Consider the following 23,628-nt stretch of genomic DNA (forward strand, 5'->3'; position numbering starts at 1 on the left):
TCCACCTGTTTGGTCACCTTCTCAAAGCACTCTAAGGTTTGTGAGGCACGACCTACCTTCCACAAATCCATGTTGACTATCTCTAATCAAATTATTCCTTTCCAGATGATTATACATCCTATCTCTTATAAACCTTTCCAAGACTTTGCCCACAACAGAAGTAAGGCTCACTGGTCTATAGTTACCGGGGTTGTCTCTACCCCCCTTGGACAAGGGGACAACATTTGCTATCCTCCAGTCTTCTGGCATTATTTCTATAGACAAAGATGACTTAAAGATCAAAGACTCAGCAATCTCCTCCTTAGCTTCCCAGAGAATCCTCGGATGAATCCCATCTGGCCCAGGGGACTTGTCTATTTTCACACTTTCCAGAATTGCTAACACCTCCTCCTTATGAACCTCAAGCCCTTCTAGTCTAGTAGCCTGAATCTCCGTATTCTCTTCGACAACATTGTTTTTTTCCTGTGTGAATACTGACGAAAAATATTCATTTAGCACCTCTCCTATCTCCTCGGACTCCACGCACAACTTTCCACTACTGTCCTTGACTGGCCCTACTCTTACCCTAGTCATTCTTTTATTCCTGACATATCTATAGAAAGCTTTAGGGTTATCCTTGATCCTACCTACCAAAGACTTCTCATGTCCCCTCTTGGCTCTCTCGGTCCTTCCTAGCTAATTTGTAACTCTCGAGCACCCTAACTGAACCTTCACGTCTCATCTTTACATAAGCCTCCTTCTTCCTCTTGACAAGTGTTTCAACTGCTTTAGTAACCTATGGTTCCCTCGCTCGACCACTTCCTCCCTGCCTGACAGGTACATACTTATCAAGGACACTCAGTAGCTGTTCCTTGAACAAGCTCCACATATCTATTGTGCCCATCCCCTGCAGTTTTCCTTTCCATCCGATGCATCCTAAGTCTTGCCTCATCGCATCATAATTGCCTTTCCCCCAGATATAACTCTTGCCCTGCGGTACATACCTATCCCTTTCCAACATCGAGGGCACGGCACAACATCGAGGGCCGAAGGGCCTGTTCTGTACCGTTCTATGTATCCGAGACTATTCTACCCGCCTTAAACACAGCCCGCTTATTGATCAGGATCGAGACCCCTCGCATCTGAATCTAGTCCCGAGTAAAAGACCTGACTGACCCAGCCTTTCGTCAATCTAATCTGGTCAGGGGCTGGTTTAGCACAGGGCTAAATCGCTGGCTTTGAAAGCAGACCCAGGCAGGCCAGCAGCGCGGTTCAATTCCTGTACCAGCCTCCCCGAACAGGCGGAATGTGGCGACTAGGGGCTTTTAACAGTAACTTCATTTGCAGCCTACTTGTAACAATAAGCGATTTTCATTTCATTACTCCAAGGTGCGTCTCCTGCAACGTTACGATGTCCGCCTTCAGTCCCCCAAGATGCGCGAACACACATGCCCTCTTGACCAGCCCATTAAGCCCTCGTACATTCCAGGTGATCAGCCTAGTTGGGTTCTCCCCCTTGCCGATCTGCCATCCCCTTTTTTTGGGCCAGCTTGTGCTCCGCACCTCCACCGGCCTGCCCCCAGACAGCCTGCGTCCCCAACCTCCTCTCTGTGTCTTAGCACAAATCCCTCCTTCGTCAGCAGAACATTACCCCCACTCTTTCCTCCCCCCCCAGCCCCCCAGTAGCAACACAATATAACTCAACCCCTTTAATAAACCGAACATTTGGACACCCCCCCACTACGCTTCCGTGAGCTAGCCCGCCCAGATAGCTTGGTGGACCCCATCCCTGGTGCCGAAAAGTCTCCCACTATAATTCCTCTCCTTTCCCCCCCGGGCTCATACATATTCCAATGACAACAATCATAGAACATAGAACATAGAACAGTACAGCACAGAACAGGCCCTTCGGCCCTCGATGTTCTGCCGAGCAATGATCACCCTACTTAAACCCACGTAACCCGTATACCCGTAACCCAACAATCCCCATTAACCTTACATACGGGCAATTTAGCATGGCGAATCCAACCTAACCCGCACATCTTTGGACTGTGGGAGGAAAACCGTAGCACCCGTAAGAAACCCACGCACCACACTGGGAGGACGTGCATACTCCACACAGACAGTGACCCAGCCGGGAATCGAACCTGGGACCCTGGAAGCTGTGAAGCATTGATGCTAACCACCATGCTACCGTGAGGCCCCAACAGAATTGCCCGACAAAATAAACAGGAAGAGAAAAAAAAATGCTAACAAAGATCAAGTAAGAGATCCAAAATCTACACAAGGCCCCCTCCACCTCCCAACTGTGAAAATGAAAACCGTAACTCACTCAGCTCTGCCACTGGTCAACCATGCTTACCTGGTGGTCGGGCCCCTGCGCTCCGGGGTTTCCCTTTTGTCCAGGGGGCTCCCAGCATGGCTGCCAACTATGTGTATGCCACGTAGGTGCATCCCTGCACTTCCAGGTCTCCCTTTGTTTAGGGACCCTCCAAAATGGCTGCTTGCTCGGCCTGCTCAATGCCTGCTGATGCCTGTGCCTGTCTCTTTGCCAACCCTTTCCTGCAATTCTGCCCCTTTTCTGTTCTGTGAGTTTCCCCCCCCCCCCCTCCTTGACCCCCCCTTGTGCTGTCCCCCTTTCTGTCTTGCCTCCCCCACCCACCTTGGCTTGGTGTTCCCTCTCCCCTGAGAGGAGTGCCACAGCACCCCTTACTTCCCATGCTAGCCCTTCCTGCCAGTACGGTGGCTCCCCTCCCAGGGCTGGTCTACCCCTGTCTCTAATCTGCCTGCCTGTCTCCGTTCTGTTTCTCACCACCACACCTGCTTCCCTTATCCTCCCTCTCTTCTCTCTGTCTTCCAACTTGTCTCTGAGAACGAGGCAGCACAGTGTTGCGCAAACAGAGTCCGTACAATGGGTCCTGGTCCCATCTCGTCCTCCGCTGCACTCATGTTGCCGCATTTATTCTTTCTCCAAGTTGTTCGCTCGCACAAATTCTTTGGCCTCCGACGGGGTGCCGAAGTAGTGCTGCTTCCCTTTGTATGTTACCCAAAGTCTGGCCGGGAACAGCATGCCGAACCTCGCCCCGCTCTTGTAGAGTGCCAACTTTGCCTTGTTAAATTCGGCTCTCTTTTTGTGAGGTCTGTCCCAATGTCCTGGTACACCCTAATTCTGTATCCTTCCCATGAGCACAACTTTGTTGGGTCCACCTCAGGATTTTTTTCCGGTACCAGTGCAGCGTTGTGATTATTTCCTTCTCGGCTGGTCCCCAGTTTTGGGTTTCGATCAGAGCGACCTGTGTGCCCTGTCGAGTTCTGGGGGGTTGGGGACGCTGTCCCTCCCGACTAGGTTGCCTAGCATTTGGGCGATGTGGCATGTCTGGTCCCTTCCCTCAATCCCCTCTGGCAGTCCCACGATACGGACATGCTGCTGCCGGGACCTGTTTTCCTGGTCCTCGACCTTTCCCTTCAAGTTCCCTTTGGCTGCCATCAACTTCTTCACTTCGTTCTCCAGAGCCACTATCCTGTCGTTCTGGTCAGTTGACGCCTTTTCCAGATCCAGGCTCGTTTTTCTTTGGGCTTCCACCTTTCTTCCCAGGCCGTCTATCGTACGCTGGAGGGCGGCCATCGCTTCTGTCAACACCTCTTTCATCATCACCTGGAACTTCATGTTAATCGCCTCCCTCATGGCGGTCTGCCTCCTTTTTTTTTAGAAATGTCATTCACCCAACCCCCGGTGTGGTGGGGGGGGGGAGGTGTCACTGCCTGTTCCTGTTCCGCCATTTGGGTCGGCAGTCGCTCCCTCACTTGGTTTGCCAGGGCCTCTGCCTCACCTCATGGGTCCGGCGGTTCGTCCGCTCGTTGCTCCTGCCCCTTTCATCCACTTCTGCCTTCTAGCCGGCCCTTTGAGCTATCGTTTGCCGGCATCTTCCCTTCTACTGCTTTGCCGTTACTATCATCTGGATTTAAAGAAGTTTTTGGGTGGCTTTTTGGGTCAAAGTTCTAGAAATCTCGTTATGTTGGGTCCAATTGGGAGGAGAGCCACTTGATGTACGTCCGCTCAGCACATCACCGCCACCAGAATTCTGCTACCCTTCTTAAATAACGGTACAACGTTGACTATCCTCCAATCCTCTGAACCTCACCTGTGGCCAACGAGGAAACAAAGATTTCTGTTCGAGGCCCAGCAATTTCATCTCTTGTCTCCCTCAGTAATCTGGGATAGATGCCATGTTGCCCTGGGGATTTGTCTACCTTAATGCTTTTTAACATACCTAACATTTCCTCCCTCGTAATAACGACCTGTTCTAAAGATAGATTTTGTGTGGGTTATGCTGGGAGGGTGACTGGAGGTGAGGGATATGGCAGTAAAATGGGTAGGTGTGGGATGGGAGATTGTCTACCTCTTAAATTCACTACAATTTTGAGTTGGGTGAGAGTAAGCAGTCATAAAAGTTTAGAACTTGATCTGATGGAACCAGACTGGCTTTAAAGTGTTCCTGGTTTTCCACCCCATTCTAACACTTTTTCTCTTCCACAGGAGGATGGGACGGCTCTGCAAAATTTAATCTTACCTTCACCAGCGGAGGAGCCATTGAATTTGGACAACTGATGTTACGGACGGCATCACAGGGTAGGAATTAGGTTTCAGCTGTGTCCCTCAGCACAATGTTTTTATTGGGTTTTTTGCACATGGTATATTTACAGGTGTACATAAAGAGAAATGAAAAAGTGGATAACAAAAACACTACATGAATAAAAAACACATAAATAAAAAAACCAAGGGGTGGGAAAGTAAAAACTGGGGAAGGGTGTATACATAGAAGCATTGGAGAGACAATTACATTATACGCGTCTTTGGTGGGGAAGGAGCTTCTGTTTTTTTTACAAAGGAAAATAGAAAATACATACAGCACAAGCAAAACAAAATAAAACTGGGTGGGCGGGGCGCCTCGGCAGCGCCCCTGATGTTGCTTGCTTCTCCCGGTCGGTTTTCGCTGTTGTGTGTTTGTCTCTGCTTCGGCTGTCTGTCGTTCCTTCCTCCTGTACTTTCTTACTCCTGCAGTGTTTGTTGTCTTTCCTGTGCAGCACGGTAGCATTGTGGATAGCACAATTGCTTCACAGCTCCAGGGTCCCAGGTTAGATTAGAGTCGAGTGGAAGTACCTCATAGAGGTACTGAAGCAGTTCGGGTTTGGAACAGAGTTCACCTCCTGGGTAAAGCTACTGTACAACAGTCCCATGGCGAGCGCACGGACAAACAACACCAACTCCCAGTACTTCCAGCTGCACAGGGGCACCAGGCAGGGATGCGCGCTGTCCCCGCTGCTATTCGCCCTTGTGATCAAACCACTAGCGATCACTCTCAGTGAAAATGCAGATGACCTGCTTCTCTACATCTCGGATCCACAAAAAGAAAGAATGCTAGGATCCCAAAGAAGGTCCTACAAAATATAAAGTCCAGGGGAGGGCTAAGCCCTCCCAAACCTACAATACTACCACTGGGCAGCGACAGCAGAACAAGCAAGTGGAATCCTTCTGGATTAAGGAGCCAGAAGCTGAGTGGGTGCACGCAGAGAGGCCTCCTGTAGGGTAACCTCGCTCAAGGCCCTTGCCACGGCGGCACTCCCATCCCCACCCAAAAAAAATTCCAGCAGCCCAGTGGTGGTAGCCACCCTCCAGACCTATGAGGTACTTCCACTCGACTCTGTCGAAGGCCTTTTCTGTGTCCATGGAGATGATCACCTTGGGTGTTCTCTCCCCAGCTGAGGTCATGATCACGTTCAGCAGGCGCCTGATGTTCGATGTTAGCTGTCTACCTTTGACAAAGCCTGTCTGGTCCTCTGCGGCCACCTCTGGACGCGTTCCTTTTGGCGAGGATCTTGGCCAGTATTTTGGCATCTACGTTTAGTAGCGAGATGGGTCTGTAAGACCCGCATTCCGTTGGGTTTTTGTCTTAGGTATTAGCGAGATTGCGGCCTGTGCTACTGTAGGTGGCAGTGTGCCCCTAGCCAGCGAGACTGTGAACATCTCCCGCAGGTGCAGTGCCAGTGCTGTCGCAAATGTTTTGTCGAAGTCCGCCGGGAAACCGTCTGGTTCTGGCGCCTTCTCCATCTGCATGGAGCTAATACTCTCCATGATCTCTCCCAGTTCTAGTGGTGCTTCCAGGCCCCGTTTTCTGTCCTCCCCCACAACTGGCATGTCCAGTTTGTCGAGGAACCATTTAATCCATGTGGTAGTCACCACTGATGTATATATTAGGCGATTTGTGGTAAGGCCCTGTACTACAGGTATGGGGGGTAGTTCCCTGCCTGCTGGCTCCGCCCAGTAGGCGGAGAATAAATGTGTGCTCCCTGTACAGCAGCCATTTCGTCAGCTGCTGTAGGAGGCCACACAGCTTAGTGTGTTAAAGCCTCGATTGCATCTAACTCTCGTCTTTGTGCAGTTGATTGTGCATCAATTTAATCCACTAAAGTATTCAGAAGATGGACCTCCGCATCAAGCTGGATCGCATGCAGCTGGATCCGCAATCAGGCAACACCAAAAAGGACTTTGAACATTGGCGAGCCTATTTTGAAGCTTACCTCAGGTCTGCGCCAGACCCTATCCCGGAAGCTCAGAAGATTCAGATCCTGTACACGCGGCTGAGCTCCAACATCTTTCCGCTTATCCAGGACATGCCGACCTATGATGACGCCATGTCACTACTGAAAGAAAATTAAGCTCAGCGGACTAACACTCTCTTTACGCCAGACACATCCTCTCCACTCGTAGTCAACTCCCTGGTGAGTCAGTAGAAGACTTCTGGCGTGCTCTAATTCCCCGAGTTAGAGACTGTGACTGTCAGGCCGTCACAGCCATGGAACACTCGACTTGCTTACGAGGGATGCTTTTGTTACGGGGATAAGGTCAGATTACATCCGCCAGCGCCTTTTAGAAGGGGCCACACTTGACCTCGCGGCAACCAAAATCTTGCGCTCTCACTGACTATCGCGTCGTGCAACATCCAGGCCTACACCCCCGGCCGCGCGGCCCCCTCCTACGCATCGTGGACTCCGCAGACGGCCACTCATCAGTGACCCCACTCAGCCAACCCCACGCCTGTGCCGCGCGCCCGCCGACCAACCCCGAGGGCCCCAAATGTTACTTCTGTGGGCAGCCAAACACCCCGACAAAGTGCCCTTTGTAACGCCTGCAGCAAGAACAAAGGAAATTACAACACAGTAATTTCCCAGCCTAATTCTCCCAGCCTGCGCCAATCCAGATCCTTTATCTAAACCTGTCACCTATTTTCCAAGGATCTACTTCCCTCTGTTCCCCGCCCGTTCATATATCTGCCTAGATGCATTTTAAATAATGCTATCGTGCCCGCCTCTACCACTTCTGCTGGCAAAGCGTTCCATGCACCCACCAGCCTCTGTGTAAAAAAACTTTCCACGCACATCTCCCTTAAACTTTCCCTCTCTCACCTTGAAATCAGGACCCCTTGTAATTGACATCCCCACTCTTGGAAAAAGCTTGTTGTTACCCACCCTGTCCATACCTCTCATAATTTTGTAGACCTCAATCAGGTCCCCCCTCAACCTCCGTCTTTCCAACGAAAACAATCCTAATCTACTCTACCTTTCTTCAGAGCTAGCACCCTCTATACCAGGCAACATCCTGGTGAACCTCCTCTGCACCCTCTCTAAAGCATCCACATCCTTCTGGTAATGTGGCGACCAGAACTGCACGCAGTATTCCAAATGTGGCCTAACCAAAGTCCTATACAACTGTAACACGAGCTGCCGACTCTTGTACTCAGTACCCCGTCCGATGAAGGCAAGCATGCTGTATGCCTTCTTGACCACTCTATCGACCTGCGTTTCCACCTTCAGGGTACAATGGACCTGAACTCCCAGATCTCTCTGTACATCATTTTCCCCAGGACCCTTCCATTGACCATATAGTCCGCTCTTGAATTTGATCTTCCAAAATGCATCACCTCGCATTTGCCTGGATTGAACTCCATCTGTCATTTCTCTGCCCAACTCTCCAATCTATCGATATTTTGCTGTATTCTCTGACAGTCATCCTCGCTTTCTGTAACTCCACCAATCTTACTATCATCTGCAAACTTGCTAATCAGACCACCTATACCTTCGTTCAGATCATTTGTGTATATCACAAACAACAGTGGTCCGAGTACCGATCCCTGTGGAACACCACTAGTCGCCTTTCTCCATTTTGAGACACACCCTTCCACCACTACTCTCTGTCTCCTGTTGCCCAGCCAGTTCTTTATCCATCTAGCTAGTACACCCTGAACCCCATACGACTTCACTTTTTCCATCAACCTGCCATGGGAAACTTTATCAAATGCCTTACTGAAGTCCATGTATATGACATCTACAGCCCTTCCCTCATCAATTAACTTTGTCACTTCCTCAAAGAATTATATTAGGTTTGTAAGACATGACCTTCCCTGCATAAAACTATGCTGCCTATCACTGATAAGTCTTCCAAATTTTCTTCCAAATGTGAATAGATCCTATCCCTCAGTATCTTCTCCAACAGTTTGCCTACCACTGACGTCAAGCTAGAATTCCCTGGATTATCCCTGCTACCCTTCTTAAACAAAGGGACAACATTAGCAATTCTCCAGTCCTCCGGGACCTCACCCGTGCTCAAGGATGCTGCAAAGATATCTGTTAAGGCCCCAGCTATTTCATCCCTCGCTTCCCTCAGTAACCTGGGATAGATCCCATCCGGTCCTGGGGACTTGTTTACCTTAATGCCTTTTAGAATACCCAAAACCTCCCCCTTCCTTATGCCGACATGACCTAGAGTATTTAAACATCCATCCCTAGCCTCAACATCCGTCTTGTCCCTCTCCTTGGTGAATACCGATGCAAAGTACTCATTAAGAAGCTCACTCATTTCCTCTGACTCCACGCATAAATTCCCTCTTTTGTCTTTGAGTGGGCCAATCCTTTCTCTAGTTACCCTCTTGCTCCTTATATACGAATAAAAGGCTTTGGGATTTTCCTTCACCCTGTTAGCCAAAGATATTTCATGACCCGTTTTAGACCTCTTTATTGCGCGTTTGAAATTTGTCCTACTTTCCCGATATTCCTCCAAAGCTTCATCCGTTTTGAGTTGCCTCGATAGAACATAGAACGATACAGCGCAGTACAGGCCCTTCGGCCCACGATGTTGCACCGACATGGGAAGTCAAAAACTAAAGACCATCTAACCTACACTATGCCATTATCATCCATATGCTTATCCAATAAACTTTTAAATGCCCTCAATGTTGGCGAGTTCACTACTGTTGCAGGTAGGGCATTCCACGGCCTCACCACTCTTTGCGTAAAAAACCTACCTCTGACGTCTGTCCTATATCTATTACCCCTCAATTTAAGGCTATGTCCCCACGTGCTAGCCACCTCCATCCGCGGGAGAAGGCTCTCGCTGTCCACCCTATCTAACCCTCTGATCATTTTGTATGCCTCTATTAAGTCACCTCTTAACCTTCTCTCTAACGAAAACAACCTCAAGTCCATCAGCCTTTCCTCATAAGATTTTCCTTCCATACCAGGCAACATCCTGGTAAATCTCCTCTGCACCCGTTCCAAAGCTTCCACGTCCTTCCTATAATGAGGCGACCAGAACTGTACGCAATACTCCAAATGCGGCCGTACCAGAGTTTTGTACAGCTGCAACATGACCTCATGGCTCCGGAACTCAATCCCTCTACCAATAAAGGCCAACACACCATAGGCCTTCTTCACAACCCTATCAACCTGGGTGGCAACTTTCAGGGATCTATGTACATGGACACCGAGATCCCTCTGCTCATCCACACTGCTAAGAATTTTACCATTAGCCAAATATTCCGCATTCCTGTTATTCTTTCCAAAATGAATCACCTCACTTCTCTACATTAAACTCCATTTGCCACCTCTCAGCCCAGCTCTGCAGCTTATCTATGTCCCTCTGTAACCTGCAACATCCTTCCACACTGTCTACAACTCCATCGACTTTAGTGTCGTCTGCAAATTTACTCACCCAACCTTCTGTACCCTCCTCTAGGTCATTTATAAAAATAACAAACAGCAACGGCCCCAGAACAGATCCTTGTGGTACGCCACTCGTAACTGAACTCCATTCTGAATATTTGCCATCAACTAGCCAATTTCTGATCCACATCTCTAAATCACCCTCCATCCCCAGCCTCTGTATTTTCTGCAATAGACAACCGTGGGGAACTTTATCAAACGCTTTACTGAAATCCACATACACCACATCAACTGCTCTACCCTCGTCTACCTGTTCAGTCACCTTCTCCAAGAACTCGATAAGGTTTGTGAGGCATGACATACCCTTCACAAAACCATGCTCCACAATCTTATGTATGCCCCTTTTTCATCTTGGCTAGTCTTTCAATTCCACCCGTCATCCATGGATCCCTAATCTTGCCATCTCTATCCCTCATTTTCACAGGGACATGTCTGTCCTGTACTCTAATCAATCTTTCCTTGAAAGACTCCCACATTTCAAATGTGGATTTACCCTTAAACAGCTGCTCCCAATCCACATTCCCTAGCTCCTGTCGAATTTTGTTATACTTGGCCTTTCCCCAATTTAGCACTCTTCCTTTAGGACCACTCTCGTCTTTGTCCATGAATATTCTAAAACTTACGGAATTGTGATCGCTATTCCCAAAGTAATCACCGACTGAAACATCAACCACCTGGCCGGGATCATTCCCCAATACCAGGTCCAGTATAGCCCCTTCCTTAGTTGGAGTATTTACATACTGCTCTAAAAAACTCTCCTGGATGCTCCTTACAAATTCTGCTCCATCTACACCTCCAACACTACATGAGTCCCATTCAATGTTGGGGAAGTTAAAATCTCCCATCACAACCACCCTATTGCTCCCACATTTTTCTATAATCTGTCTACATATTTGCACCTCTACTTCACGCTCGCTTTTGGGAGGCCTATAGTAAAGTCCCAACAATGTTACTGCACCCTTCCTATTTCCTAGCTCTACCCATAGTGCCTCAGTGCTCGAAACCTCCATCGTGCCCTCCTTAATCTTAGCTGTGATATCATCTCTGACTAGTAATGCAACTCCTCCACCCCTTTTACCTCCCTCTCTATCCCTCCTGAAGCATCTATACCCTGGGATATTTAGTTGCCAGTCTTGCCCTTCCCTCAACCAAGTCTCAGTAATACCAATAACATCATATGCCTTGCCTGCTACACTTCCCGCATTAAAATGCAAGAAAATGCACCTCATACCATCTGTCCCTTCGCGTTCATCATCTCTTCCCTATCTATTCTTCCCCTCAGTCACATTGAGTTTTTATCTAGTACCTTACTGGCTTCAGCTGCTGCCTCTTTACTGACCTCTAACTTCCTAATCTGGTTTCCATCCCCCTGCCACATTAGTTTAAAACCTCCCCAACAGTGTTAGCAAAAGCACCCCCTAGGACATTGGTTCAAGTTCCGCCCAGGTGTAGACCATCCGATTTATAATGGTCCCACTGCCCCCAGAACCGGTTCCAATGTCCCAAAAATCTGAACCCCTCCCTCCTGCACCATCTCTCAAGCCACGTATTCATTCTGACTATTCTTGAGTTTCTACTCTGACTGTCCCGTGGCACTGGTAGCAATCCTGAGATTACTACCTTTGAGGTCCAACTTTTTAAACTTATCTCCTAACTCCCGAAATTCTGATTGTAGGACCTCATCCCGTTTTTTATCTATATCGTTGGTGCCTATATGCACCACGACAACTGGCTGTTCACCCGCCCCCTTCAGTATGCCCTGCAGCCTATCTGAGACATCTCTGACCCGTGCACCCGGGAGGCAACATACCATTCAGGAGTCTCGTTTTCGACCACAGAACGCCTGCCTACTCCCCTGACGATTGAATCCCCTATGACTATAGCCCTGCCAGTCTTTTTCCTGTCCTTCTGTGCAGCAGAGCCAGCCACGGTGCCATGAGCCTGGCTACTATTGCCTTCCCCTGGTGAGTCATCTCCCCCAACAGTATCCAAAACGGTATACCTGTTTTGGACGGAGATGACCACAGGGGACACCTGCACTGCCTTCCTTCTCTTTCTCTGCCTTTTGGTCACCCATTCCCTGTCCCGCTCACCAATCCTAATCTGCGGTGTGACCAACTTACATACATAGAACAGTACAGCACTCGCTGAACGTGCTATCTACGACCTCCTCAGTATCGCGGATGCTCCAAAGTGAGTCCATCCGCAGCTCCAGAGCCGTCATGCGGTCTAACAGGAGCTACAGCTGGACACACTTCCCGCACGTGAAGGAGTCGGGGGCAACGGCCGCGTCCCTAAACTCCCACATTGAGCACGAGGAGCATAACACGGGTCTGGGATCTCCTGCCATTTTTACACTTTACCTTAACTGACTACAAATATAATATCAAATAATGAATAAGGATTTTACTTACCAATCACAATACTTACCAACACACGAAGAGTTAAATTTCTCCCAGCTGCTGCTAATTGGAGCACTTTCCTTACCAGCTAATCGGGTCACTGCTTTGCTGTGATGTCACTCTTCAAGGTAAGTTTTTAAAGATGTAAACTTATCTTCCCGACAGACCCATGGCCACTGCTCCCGCCGGAAATCTGAAGGCCGCTTCTCCTTATCACCACAGTCTTTTTGTTTTGGTTACAAGAGGAGGGCCGGTGGGAGACACTACACGTTTAGTGTCTCGGGTTCAGCCGCTGCCCAAATATATCAGTTCCCTCACCTTCCCAGAGTGCAATTCGACCGCTCCCACTCAGCTCCTCCCTCTCACTGCTCCTGTAAGGTCAGTTTTTAAATGGGAAACTTACCTTCCCAACAGCCCCCTGGGGCACTTCGCTGCGGTGTGCCAGGCCCGCTCAGTCGCCGCTATTGTTCCGCCGCCCCCCCCCCCCCCCCCCATTGTACGGCCAGTGGGCGCCGCCATCTTCTCCTCCTCAGACCATGCAAGGCCAGTGGGTGCCGCCATCTTCCCCTCCTCGGACCACGTGCGGCCTGTGGGCGCCGCCATTTTATTCAACCCCCACGGCCTGTGGGCGCCGCCATCGTACCAGGATCCATGCCCCCCGGGCACCCCATCGCCTTCCACCATCGATGACCGGCCGCGTCTCGCCTCCGTCACGATTGACCAGTCTCGCCCACACAACCTAGCAACCGCCTCTACAAACATGAAAATCGATGGGCACGAGATCTCCTATCTGCTGGACTCCGGGAGCACCGATAGCTTCGTTCATCCCGATACGGTAAGGCGCTGCTCCCTTGCAGTACACCCCGCCAATCCGAGAATCTCCCTGGCCTCTGGGTGCCACTCCGTGGCGATCCGGGGGTACTGCATAGCCACTCTCACTGTCCAAGGCGTGGAGTTTACCGGTTTCCACCTCTACGTCCTCCCCAACCTCTGCGCAGTCTTAGTACTCGGCCTGGACTTCCACTACAACCTCCAGAGCCTAACATTGAAACTCGGCGGGCCCCTACCACCCCTCACTATCTCGCGACCCTAAAGGTTGACCCACCTTCCCTATTTGCAAACTTAACCCCGGATTGCAAACTCGTTGCCACCAGGAGCAGATGGTACAGCGCCCAGGACACGACATTCATCAGTCCAGCGGCTGCTTCGGGAAGGCATCATTGAGGCCAGCAACAGCCCCTGGAGAGCCCAAGTGGTAGTGGTGAAAACTGGGGAGAAACACAATGATTGTGGACTACAGCCAGACCGTCAATCGGTACACGCAGCTTGACGTGTACCCCCTCCCACGCATATCTGCTATGGTCAATCAGATTGCACAGTGCTGGGTCTTCTCAACTGTGCACCTAAAATCCGCCAACCACCAGCACCCCATCCGTAAGGCGGACCGCCCATACACTGCCTTTGAGGCAGATGGCCGCCTCTACCATCTTCTCGGGGTTCCCTTCTGCGTCACCAACGGGGTCTCGATTTTCCAACGGGAAATGGACCAAATGTTCGACCGGTACAGACTGCGGGCCACCTTTCCGTACCTGGACAATGTCACCATCTGCGGCCACGATCAACAGGACAATGCCGCCAACCTTGCCAAATTTATCTGCACTGCCACTCTCCTCAACTTACAACAAGGAGAAGTGTGTGTTCAGGCATCCTCAGCTATGTGGTCCAGAACGGAGTTCTGGGGCCCGGTCCCGACCGCATGCGCCCCCTTATGGAACTCCCACTGCCCCAAGGCCTCAAACGATGCCTGGGGTTCTTCTCTTTTACGCCCAGTGGGTCAGAGACTATGTGGACAAGGCCCGCCCACTCATTAAATCCACACTCTTTCCCCAACGGCCGAGGCTCACCAGGCCTTCAACCATATTAAGGCCGACATCGCCAAGGCCGCAATGCACGCAGTCGACGAGACGTTACCATTTCTAGTCAAGAGCGACGCATTAGACGTCGCTCTAAACACCACCCTCAACCAGGTTGGCAGGCCCGTGGCATTATTTTCACGGACCCTTCATGCCTCCGAAATTCGGCACTCCTCCGTCGATAAAGACGCCCAAGCCATCGTTAAAGCTGTGCGGCATTGGAGGCATTTACCTGGCCGGCTGGAGATTCACTCTCCTCACTGACCAATGGTCGGTTGCCTTCATGTTTAACAACACACAGCGGGGCAAGATCAAAATGATAAAATCTTGAGGTGGAGGATCGAGCTCTCTACCTACAACTACAAGATTTGTATCGCCCCGGTAAGCTCAACGAGCCGCCCGATGCCCTATCCCGAGGTACATGTGCCAGCGCACAGGTGGACTGACTCCGGACTCTGCACAACAATCTTTGTCACCTGGGAGTCACACGTTTGTACCACTTCATCAAGGCCCGCAATCTGCCCTACTCCGTCGAGGAAGTCAGGGCAATCACCAGAGACTGCCAGGTCTGTGCGGAGTGCAAACCGCACTTCTACCAGCCAGACCCTGCACGCCTTGTGACAGCCTCCCGCCCCTTTGAACGCCTCAGTGTGGACTTCAAAGGGCCCCTCCCCTCCACCGACCGTAACATGTACTTCCTCAGTGTGGTCGATGAGTACTCCAGATTCCCCTTCGCCATCCCATGCCCTGATATGACATCTGCCACCGTCATCAAATCACTCAACACCATCTTCGCTCTGTTTGGTTTCCCCGCCTACGTCCACAGCGACAGGGGATCCTCAACAAGGGTATCGCCTCGAGCAGGATGACCAGCTATAACCCCGGGGAAACGGGCAGGTAGAGAGGGAGAATGGGACGGTCTGGAGGGCCGACCAGCTGGTCCTACAGTCTAGAAATCTCCCGGCTTCCCGCTGGCAGGAAGTCCTCCCCGACGCACTGCACTCTATTTGGTTGCTCCTATGCACCGCGACTAATGACACACCCCATGAAAGTCTCTTTGCCTTCCCCAGGAAGTCCACCTCCGGGGTGTCGCTCCCGATTTGGCTTGCGGCTCCAGGACCCGTACTCCTCCGTAAGCACATACGACTCCACAAGGTGGACCCGTTGGTTGAAAGAGTACAGCTACTCCATGACAACCCACAGTATGCCTACATAGCGTACCCCGACGGCCGCTAAGATACTGTCTCCCTCAGGGACCTGGCGCCAGCAGGTTCCCCACACACACACGCCTCTGGCCCGGCGTTACCCTCCCCTTCCTCGGCGCACCCAGCCGCAACCCCTGCTCCAGGACGATCCATCCTCCACACGCCCGAGGATGACGAGGATTTCGGCACGCTCCCGGAGTCACCGAGGACCTCCCAGTGGCAGATCAAGGCTCCGGACCGACTGAACCTGTAACTTGATCGGGACTCTTGAAACATCATCCTTCTGTATAATTCTCCACCACCCCCGCCGGACTCAATTTTAACAGTGGGTGAATGTGGTAGTCAGCACTGATGTATATATTAGGTGATTTGTGGTAAGGCCCTGTACTACAGGTACGGGGGTAGTTCCCTGCCTGCTGGCTCTGCCCAGTCGGCGGAGTATAAGAACATAAGAACTAGGAGCAGGAGTAGGCCATCTGGCCCCTCAAGCCTGCTCCACTATTCAATGAGATCATGGCGGATCTTTTGTGGACTCGGCTCCATTTTCCGGCCCGAACACCATAACCCTTAATCCCTTTATTCTTCAAAAAACTATCTATCTTTACCTTAAAAACATTTAATGAAGGAGCCTCAACTGCTTCACTGGGCAAGGAATTCCATAGATTCACAACCCTTTGGGTGAAGAAGTTCCTCCTAAACTCAGTCCTAAATCTACTTCCCCTTATTTTGAGGCTATGCCCCCTAGTTCTGCTGTCACCCGCCAGTGGAAACAACCTGCCCGCATCTATCCTATCTATTCCCTTCATAATTTTAAATGTTTCTATAAGATCCCCCCTCATCCTTCTAAATTCCAACGAGTACAGTCCCAGTCTACTCGACCTCTCCTTGTAATCCAACCCCTTCAGCTCTGGGTTTAACCTAGTGAATCTCCTCTGCACACCCTCCAGTGCCAGTACGTCCTTTCTCAAGTAAGGAGACCAAAACTGAACACAATACTCCGGGTGTGGCCTCGCTAACACCTTATACAGTTGCAGCATAACCTCCCTAGTCTTAAACTCCATCCCTCTCGCAATGAACGAAAAATTCCCTGTACAGCAGCCATTTCGTCAGCTGCAGTAGGAGGCCACACATCTTAGTGTATTAAAGCTTCGATTGCATCCAACTCTCGTCTTTGTGCAATTGATCGTGCATCAATCCCCGATTCCCCTGCTGGGGCTCCGAGGAATACAGCCCTCGGTAAAATGCCTCAAGGTTTTATTGACCGTTTCTGGGTCTGTGTGCCTCTGTTGTCTCTGATTTGCGTAATCTCTCTAGTGGCTGCCTGCTTTCTCAGCTGGTGTGCCAGCAAGCGGCTGGCTTTAATATCAGTGTTCGTATAGGGTCCCCCGAGCTTGGCGGAGTTGGTGCACTGCTTTCCTCATGGAGAGAAGGTCAAAGTCCATTTGTAGCTTTTTCCTCTCTTCCAGGAGCTCTATGGTCGGGGCCTCGGAGTATTTGGGGTCTGCCTCTTGTATGGAGTTGACCAACTGCTGCCTTTCCGTCCTTTCCTCCCTGTTTCTTCGCACTTTGAAGGCGCTAATTTCCCCTCTAATCACTGCCTTTAGCGCCTCCCAGAACATGGAGGGTGAGACCTCCCCGATTTGGTTGTTTTCCGTATACTCTGTTATGGCCTGTAATACCCTGCGCTGAAAGCCTTGTCGGCTAGTAGGGAAGTGTCCAACCTCCATGTGGGGCGTTGTGCCCTGCCCGTCTCCAACCTCACGTCCATGTACTGTGGAGCGTGGTCGGAGATTACGATTACGGAGTTTTCCGCTTTTACCAATCCTGGTATACGTTGTGCACTCTTTCTCCCCTGGGAGGGTAAACCTCCCAAGGGTCCCCATCTGCTCCATAAACCGACCGATTTCCGTCGCCATGTTTGAGGTCTTCCCTGTTTTGGGGTTTGACCTGTCTGTCCGTGGGTCCTGTACACCGTGTCCTCCACCATGATCAGCGCTGCGTCGCAATGTCGGGGATTTCCGCCATGGTCTTTTTAATGTCGACATGTTGGGAGCACACATGTTAACAAGTACTACCGGTGCGCCGTCTAGGTCCCTGCTGACCATGATTTACCGTCCCCCCCTGGGTCCGTAACCGTCTTCGCCACGTTAAACATCGTCCTCTGATTCATCAGCATTGCCACCCCCCTGACCTTCGTCCCGTAACAGGAATTGTAGGTCTGTTCCACTCAGCCGTTTCTTACCTGCAGTCGGTCCAGCTCTCTCAGGTGTGTCTCCTGGAGGAAGATTATGTTGGCTTTCATGTTTCTTAGGTGGGTGAAAACTCTGGATCTTTTCACTGGGCCGTAGAGACCCCTGATGTTCCAGGTGACTATCCAGTTGGGAGGGGTTTCTGTCCCCCGCTCCTGTTGGATTAACCATACTTACCTAGTGGATGCGCCCCTGCATTCCGGAGTTTCCGCTGTCACTGCTCTCCCCATGCGGTGAAAACCCTGGAACGCAGGGAGTTCTTTTGTCCGGGGGGGGGGGGGCCCAACATGGCCGTCAACTGTGCGTTTGCCACGTGCATGTGCCCATGTACTGCGGGGTCTCCCTTCGCCTAGAGACTGTACTGGGTGGTGACTTGCAGTGCCCTTTGTAGCCATATTGTTGCCCCCGCTCTGGTCCTTGCTCTGTTGCACCCCCTGGCGCTAGCTTTCCCGCTAGTGCAATGACCCCCCTCCCGGGAGTTACTGTCTCAATTCTCCCTCGCCATTCTCTGTAATTCCCGTCCATTCTTTCCCTGTTTTACTCTTGTCATGTGAGAGTATCTTTAAGAAATTGGTGTTTATTTCTGCAGTGATGTCAGAGAGTGACTGGGCTGTCAGTCAGCTTTTTACTTTAGTTTCAGGCTGTTTGCTGCAGGGTGTGTTTTTAGTTTTGTTTTCAGAGCTGGATAGCTGCAGTCACAGCCAGAAGGTGTATTAAAGTATCTTTCTAATCTAAAGACTGTAAATCAATCCTGGTGATTTAAAACTAATAAACTTATAACAGTAGTGACTTTAACCTGATGTGCTTCTGGTAAAAGGTGTTTTAAGTCTTATGGATGTTAAAAGGAAAGCTTAAAGGATTACTTAGTGTTGTATTCTTTGGGGGTTGTATTTGAATTAATGATTGCTAAGATGTTCACTGTATGTTTTAAAAAGGTTAACTTGAGTTTCAGATTTGAGTTCTTGAGTAACTTGAGTTTGAGATTCAGATTTCTGGATAACTGGGGCTCTTTCTGGGGAAGGTGGGACCTCTATAGGTAATATCAGGTAAGCTCTTCCTTTCTTTTTCTTGTTTTTTTTTTAAATCTAGAGGTGATGTCCGGGAAGGCAGTACAATGCTCCTCCTGCAGAATGTTTGACGTGAGGGACGCCGTCAGTGTCCCTGCTAATTTCATCTGTGGGAAGTGCACCCAACTCCAGCTCCTCAAAAACCGTGTTAGGGACCTGGAGCTGGAGCTGGATGAACTTCGGATCATTCGGGAGGCAGAGGGGGTCATAGATAGGAGCTTCAGGGAAGTAGTTACACCAAAGACTGGAGATAGATGGGTAACTGTAAGAGGGACTGGGAAGAAGCAGTCAGTGCAGGGACCCCCTGCGGTCGTTCCCCTGAGTAACAAGTATACCGTTTTGGATACTTGTGGGGGGGACGACTTACCAGGGGTAAGCCATGGAGTACGGGCCTCTGGCACGGAGTCTGTCCCTGTTGCTCAGAAGGGAAGGGGGCAAAGGATTAGAACATTAGTAATTGGGGACTCAATAGTCAGGGGCACAGATAGGAGATTTTGTGGGAGCGAGAGAGACTCACGTTTGGTATGTTGCCTCCCAGGTGCAAGGGTACGTGATGTCTCGGATCATGTTTTCCGGGTCCTTAAGGGGGAGGGGGAGCAGCCCCAAGTCGTAGTCCACATTGGCACTAACGACATAGGTAGGAAAGGGGACAAGGATGTCAGGCAGGCCTTTAGGGAGCTAGGATGGAAGCTCAGAGCGAGAACAAACAGAGTTGTTATCTCTGGGTTGTTGCCCGTGCCACGTGATAGTGAGATGAGGAATAGGGAGAGAGAGCAATTAAACACGTGGCTACAGGGATGGTGCAGGCGGGAGGGATTCAGATTTCTGGATAACTGGGGCTCTTTCTGGGGAAGGTGGGACCTCTGTAGACAGGATGGTCTACATCTGAACCTGAGGGGCACCAATATCCTGGGGGGGAGATTTGTTAGTGCTCTTTGGGGGGGTTTAAACTAATTCAGCAGGGGCATGGGAACCTGGATTGTAGTTTTGGGGTACGGGAGATTGAGAGTATAGAGGTCAGGAGCACAGATTTGACTTCGCAGGAGGGTGCCAGTGTTCAGGTAGGTGGTTTGAAGTGTGTCTACTTCAATGCCAGGAGTATACGAAATAAGGTAGGGGAACTGGCAGCATGGGTTGGTACCTGGGACTTCGATGTTGTGGCCATTTCAGAGACATGGATAGAGCAGGGACAGGAATGGTTGTTGCAGGTTCCGGGGTTTAGGTATTTTAGTAAGCTTAGAGAAGGGGGCAAAAGAGGGGGGAGGTGTGGCGCTGCTAGTCAAGGACAGTATTACGGTGGCGGAAAGGATGCTAGATGGGGACTCTTCTTCTGAGGTAATATGGGCTGAGGTTAGAAACAGGAAAGGAGAGGTCACCCTGTTGGGAGTTTTCTATAGGCCACCTAATAGTTCTAGGGATGTAGAGGAAAGGATGGCGAAGATGATTCTGGAAAAGAGCGAAAGTAACAGGGTAGTTGTTATGGGAGACTTTAACTTTCCAAATATTGACTGGAAAAGATATAGTTCGAGTACATTAGATGGGTCATTCTTTGTACAATGTGTGCAGGAGGGTTTCCTGACACAATATGTTGACAGGTCAACAAGAGGCGAGGCCACATTGGATTTGGTTTTGGGTAATGAACCAGGCCAGGTGTTAGATCTGGAGGTAGGTGAGCACTTTGGAAACAGTGACCACAATTCGGTGACCTTTACGTTAGTGATGGAAAGGGATAAGTATACCCCGCAGGGCAAGAGTTATAGCTGGGGGAAGGGCAATTATGATGCCATTAGACATGACTTAGGATGTGTTGGTTGGAGAAGTAGGCTGCAAGGGTTGGGCACACTGGATATGTGGAGCTTGTTCAAGGAACAGCTATTGCATGTTCTTGATAAGTACGTACCAGTCAGGCAGGGAGGAAGGGGTCGAGCGAGGGAACCGTGGTTTACCAAAGAAGTGGAATCTCTTGTTAAGAGGAAGAAGGAGGCCTATGTGAAGATGAGGCGTGAAGTTTCAGTTGGGGCGCTTGATAGTTACAAGGAAGCGAGGAAGGATCTAAAGAGAGAGCTGAGACAAGCAAGGAGGGGACATGAGAAGTCTTTGGCAGGTAGGATCAAGGAAAACCCAAAAGCTTTCTATAGGTATGTCAGGAATAAAAGAATGACTAGGGTAAGAGTAGGGCCAGTCAAGGACAGTGGTGGGAAGTTGTGTGTGGAGGCTGAGGAGATAAGCGAGATACTAAATGAATACTTTTCGTCAGTATTCACTCAAGAAAAAGATAATATTGTGGATGAGAATGCTGAGACCCAGGCTATTAGAACAGATGGCATTGAGGTGCGTAGGGAAGAAGTGTTGGCAATTCTGGACAAGGTGAAAATAGATAAGTCCCCGGGGCCGGATGGGATTTATCCTAGGATTCTCTGGGAAGCCAGGGAAGAGATTGCTGAGCCTTTGGCTTTGATTTTTAGGTCATCATTGGCTACAGGAATAGTGCCAGAGGACTGGAGGATAGCAAATGTGGTCCCTTTGTTCAAGAAGGGGAGTAGAGATAACCCCGGTAACTATAGGCCGGTGAGCCTAACGTCTGTGGTGGGTAAAGTCTTGGAGAGGATTATAAAAGATACGATTTATAATCATCTAGATAGGAATAATATGATTAGGGACAGTCAGCATGGTTTTGTGAAGGGTAGGTCATGCCTCACAAACCTTATTGAGTTATTTGAGAAGGTGACTGAACAGGTAGACGAGGGTAGAGCAGTTGATGTGGTGTATATGGATTTCAGTAAAGCGTTTGATAAGGTTCCCCACGGTCGGCTATTGCAGAAAATACGGAGGCTGGGGATTGAGGGTGATTTAGAGATGTGGATCAGAAATTGGCTAGTTGAAAGAAGACAGAGGGTGGTAGTTGATGGGAAATGTTCAGAATGGAGTTCAGTTACGAGTGGCGTACCACAAGGATCTGTTCTGGGGCCGTTGCTGTTTGTCATTTTTATAAATGACCTAGAGGAGGGCGCAGAAGGATTGGTGAGTAAATTTGCAGACGACACTAAAGTCGGTGGAGTTGTAGACAGTGCGGAAGGATGTTGCAGGTTACAGAGGGACATTGATAAGTTGCAGAGCTGGGCTGAGAGGTGGCAAATGGAGTTTAATGTGGAGAAGTGTGAGGTGATTCACTTTGGAAAGAATAACATGAATGCGGAATATTTGGCTAATGGTAAAATTCTTGGTAGTGTGGATGAGCAGAGGGATCTCGGTGTCCATGTACATAGATCCCTGAAAGTTGCCACCCAGGTTGATAGGGTTGTGAAGAAGGCCTATGGTGTGTTGGCCTTTATTGGTAGAGGGATTGAGTTCCGGAGCCATGAGGTCATGTTGCAGTTGTACAAAACTCTAGTACGGCTGCATTTGGAGTATTGCGTACAGTTCTGGTCGCCTCATTATAGGAAGGACGTGGAAGCTTTGGAACGGGTGCAGAGGAGATTTACCAGGATGTTGCCTGGTATGGAGGGAAAATCTTATGAGGAAAGGCTGATGGACTTGAGGTTGTTTTCGTTAGAGAGAAGAAGGTTAAGAGGTGACTTAATAGAGGCATACAAAATGATCAGAGGGTTAGATAGGGTGGACAGCGAGAGCCTTCTCCCGCGGATGGAGGTGGCTAGCACGAGGGGACATAGCCTTAAATTGAGGGGTAATAGATATAGGACAGAGGTCAGAGGTGGGTTTTTTACGCAAAGAGTGGTGAGGCCGTGGAATGCCCTACCTGCAACAGTAGTGAACTCGCCAACATTGAGGGCATTAAAAAATTTATTGGCTAAGCATATGGATGATAAGGGCATAGTGTAGGTTAGATGGCCTTTAGATTTTTTCCATGTCGGTGCAACATCGAGGGCCGAAGGGCCTGTACTGCGCTGTATCGTTCTATGTTCTATGAGTTCATAGAATAAACATCGTTTTGCTTTAAAAAATACTTTTCCATTTGCTTCACAGCTCCAGGGTCCCAAGTTCGATTTCGACTTGGGTTACTGTCTGTGTGGAGTCTGCACATCCTCCCCGTGTGTGCGTGGGTTTCCTCCGGGTACTCCGGTTTCCTCCCACAGTCCAAAGATGTGCAGGTTGGGTTTATTGGCCATGATAAATTGCCCTTAGTGTCCAAAATTCTATGATTAACCTAGGACAAAAGTTCGGCACAACATCGTGGGCCGAAGGGCCTGTTCTGTGCTGTATTTCTCTATCTATTTCTGCTGTACCACACTTATAGATCACAGAACATAGAAAATACAGCACAGAACAGGCCCTTCGGCCCACGATGTTGTGCCGCACTTTTGTCCCAGATTAAGAACGAATCAGTCTACACCCCATCATTCTACCGTAATCCATGTACCTATCCAATAGCCGCTTGAAGGTCCCTAATGTTTCCGACTCAACTACTTCCACAGGCAGTGCATTCCATGCCCCCACTACTCTTTGGGTAAAGAACCTACCTCTGACATCCCCCCCTATATCTTCCACCATTCACTGCTTAAATTTATGTCCCCTTGTAATGGTGTGTTCCACCCACGGAAAAAGTCTCTGACTGTCTACTCTATCTATTCCCCTGATCATCTTATAAACCTCTATCAAGTCGCTCCTCATCCTTCTCCGTTCTAATGAGAAAAGTCCTAGCACCCTCAACCTTTCCTCGTAAGACCTACTCTCCATTCCAGGCAACCTTTGCACCTTTTCCAAAGCTTCCACATCGTTCCTAAAATGAGGCGACCAGA

General features: G+C 49.9%; 1 protein-coding gene across 2 annotated transcripts in view; it reads left to right on the top strand.

Moving 5' to 3' along the window:
- LOC119953431 (WW domain-binding protein 2-like) overlaps positions 1–23,628 on the top strand; it is a 180,227-nt gene that overhangs the window by 60,565 nt on the left and 96,034 nt on the right. For both annotated transcript variants that reach the window (XM_038777707.1, XM_038777708.1), the window contains exon 4: positions 4,517–4,609. In XM_038777707.1, the coding sequence (XP_038633635.1) occupies positions 4,517–4,609 (93 nt within the window). The remainder of the gene's footprint in view (positions 1–4,516; positions 4,610–23,628) is intronic.

This window comes from Scyliorhinus canicula, chromosome 18, assembly GCF_902713615.1.
Source record: "Scyliorhinus canicula chromosome 18, sScyCan1.1, whole genome shotgun sequence".
Classification (NCBI taxonomy): domain Eukaryota; kingdom Metazoa; phylum Chordata; class Chondrichthyes; order Carcharhiniformes; family Scyliorhinidae; genus Scyliorhinus; species Scyliorhinus canicula.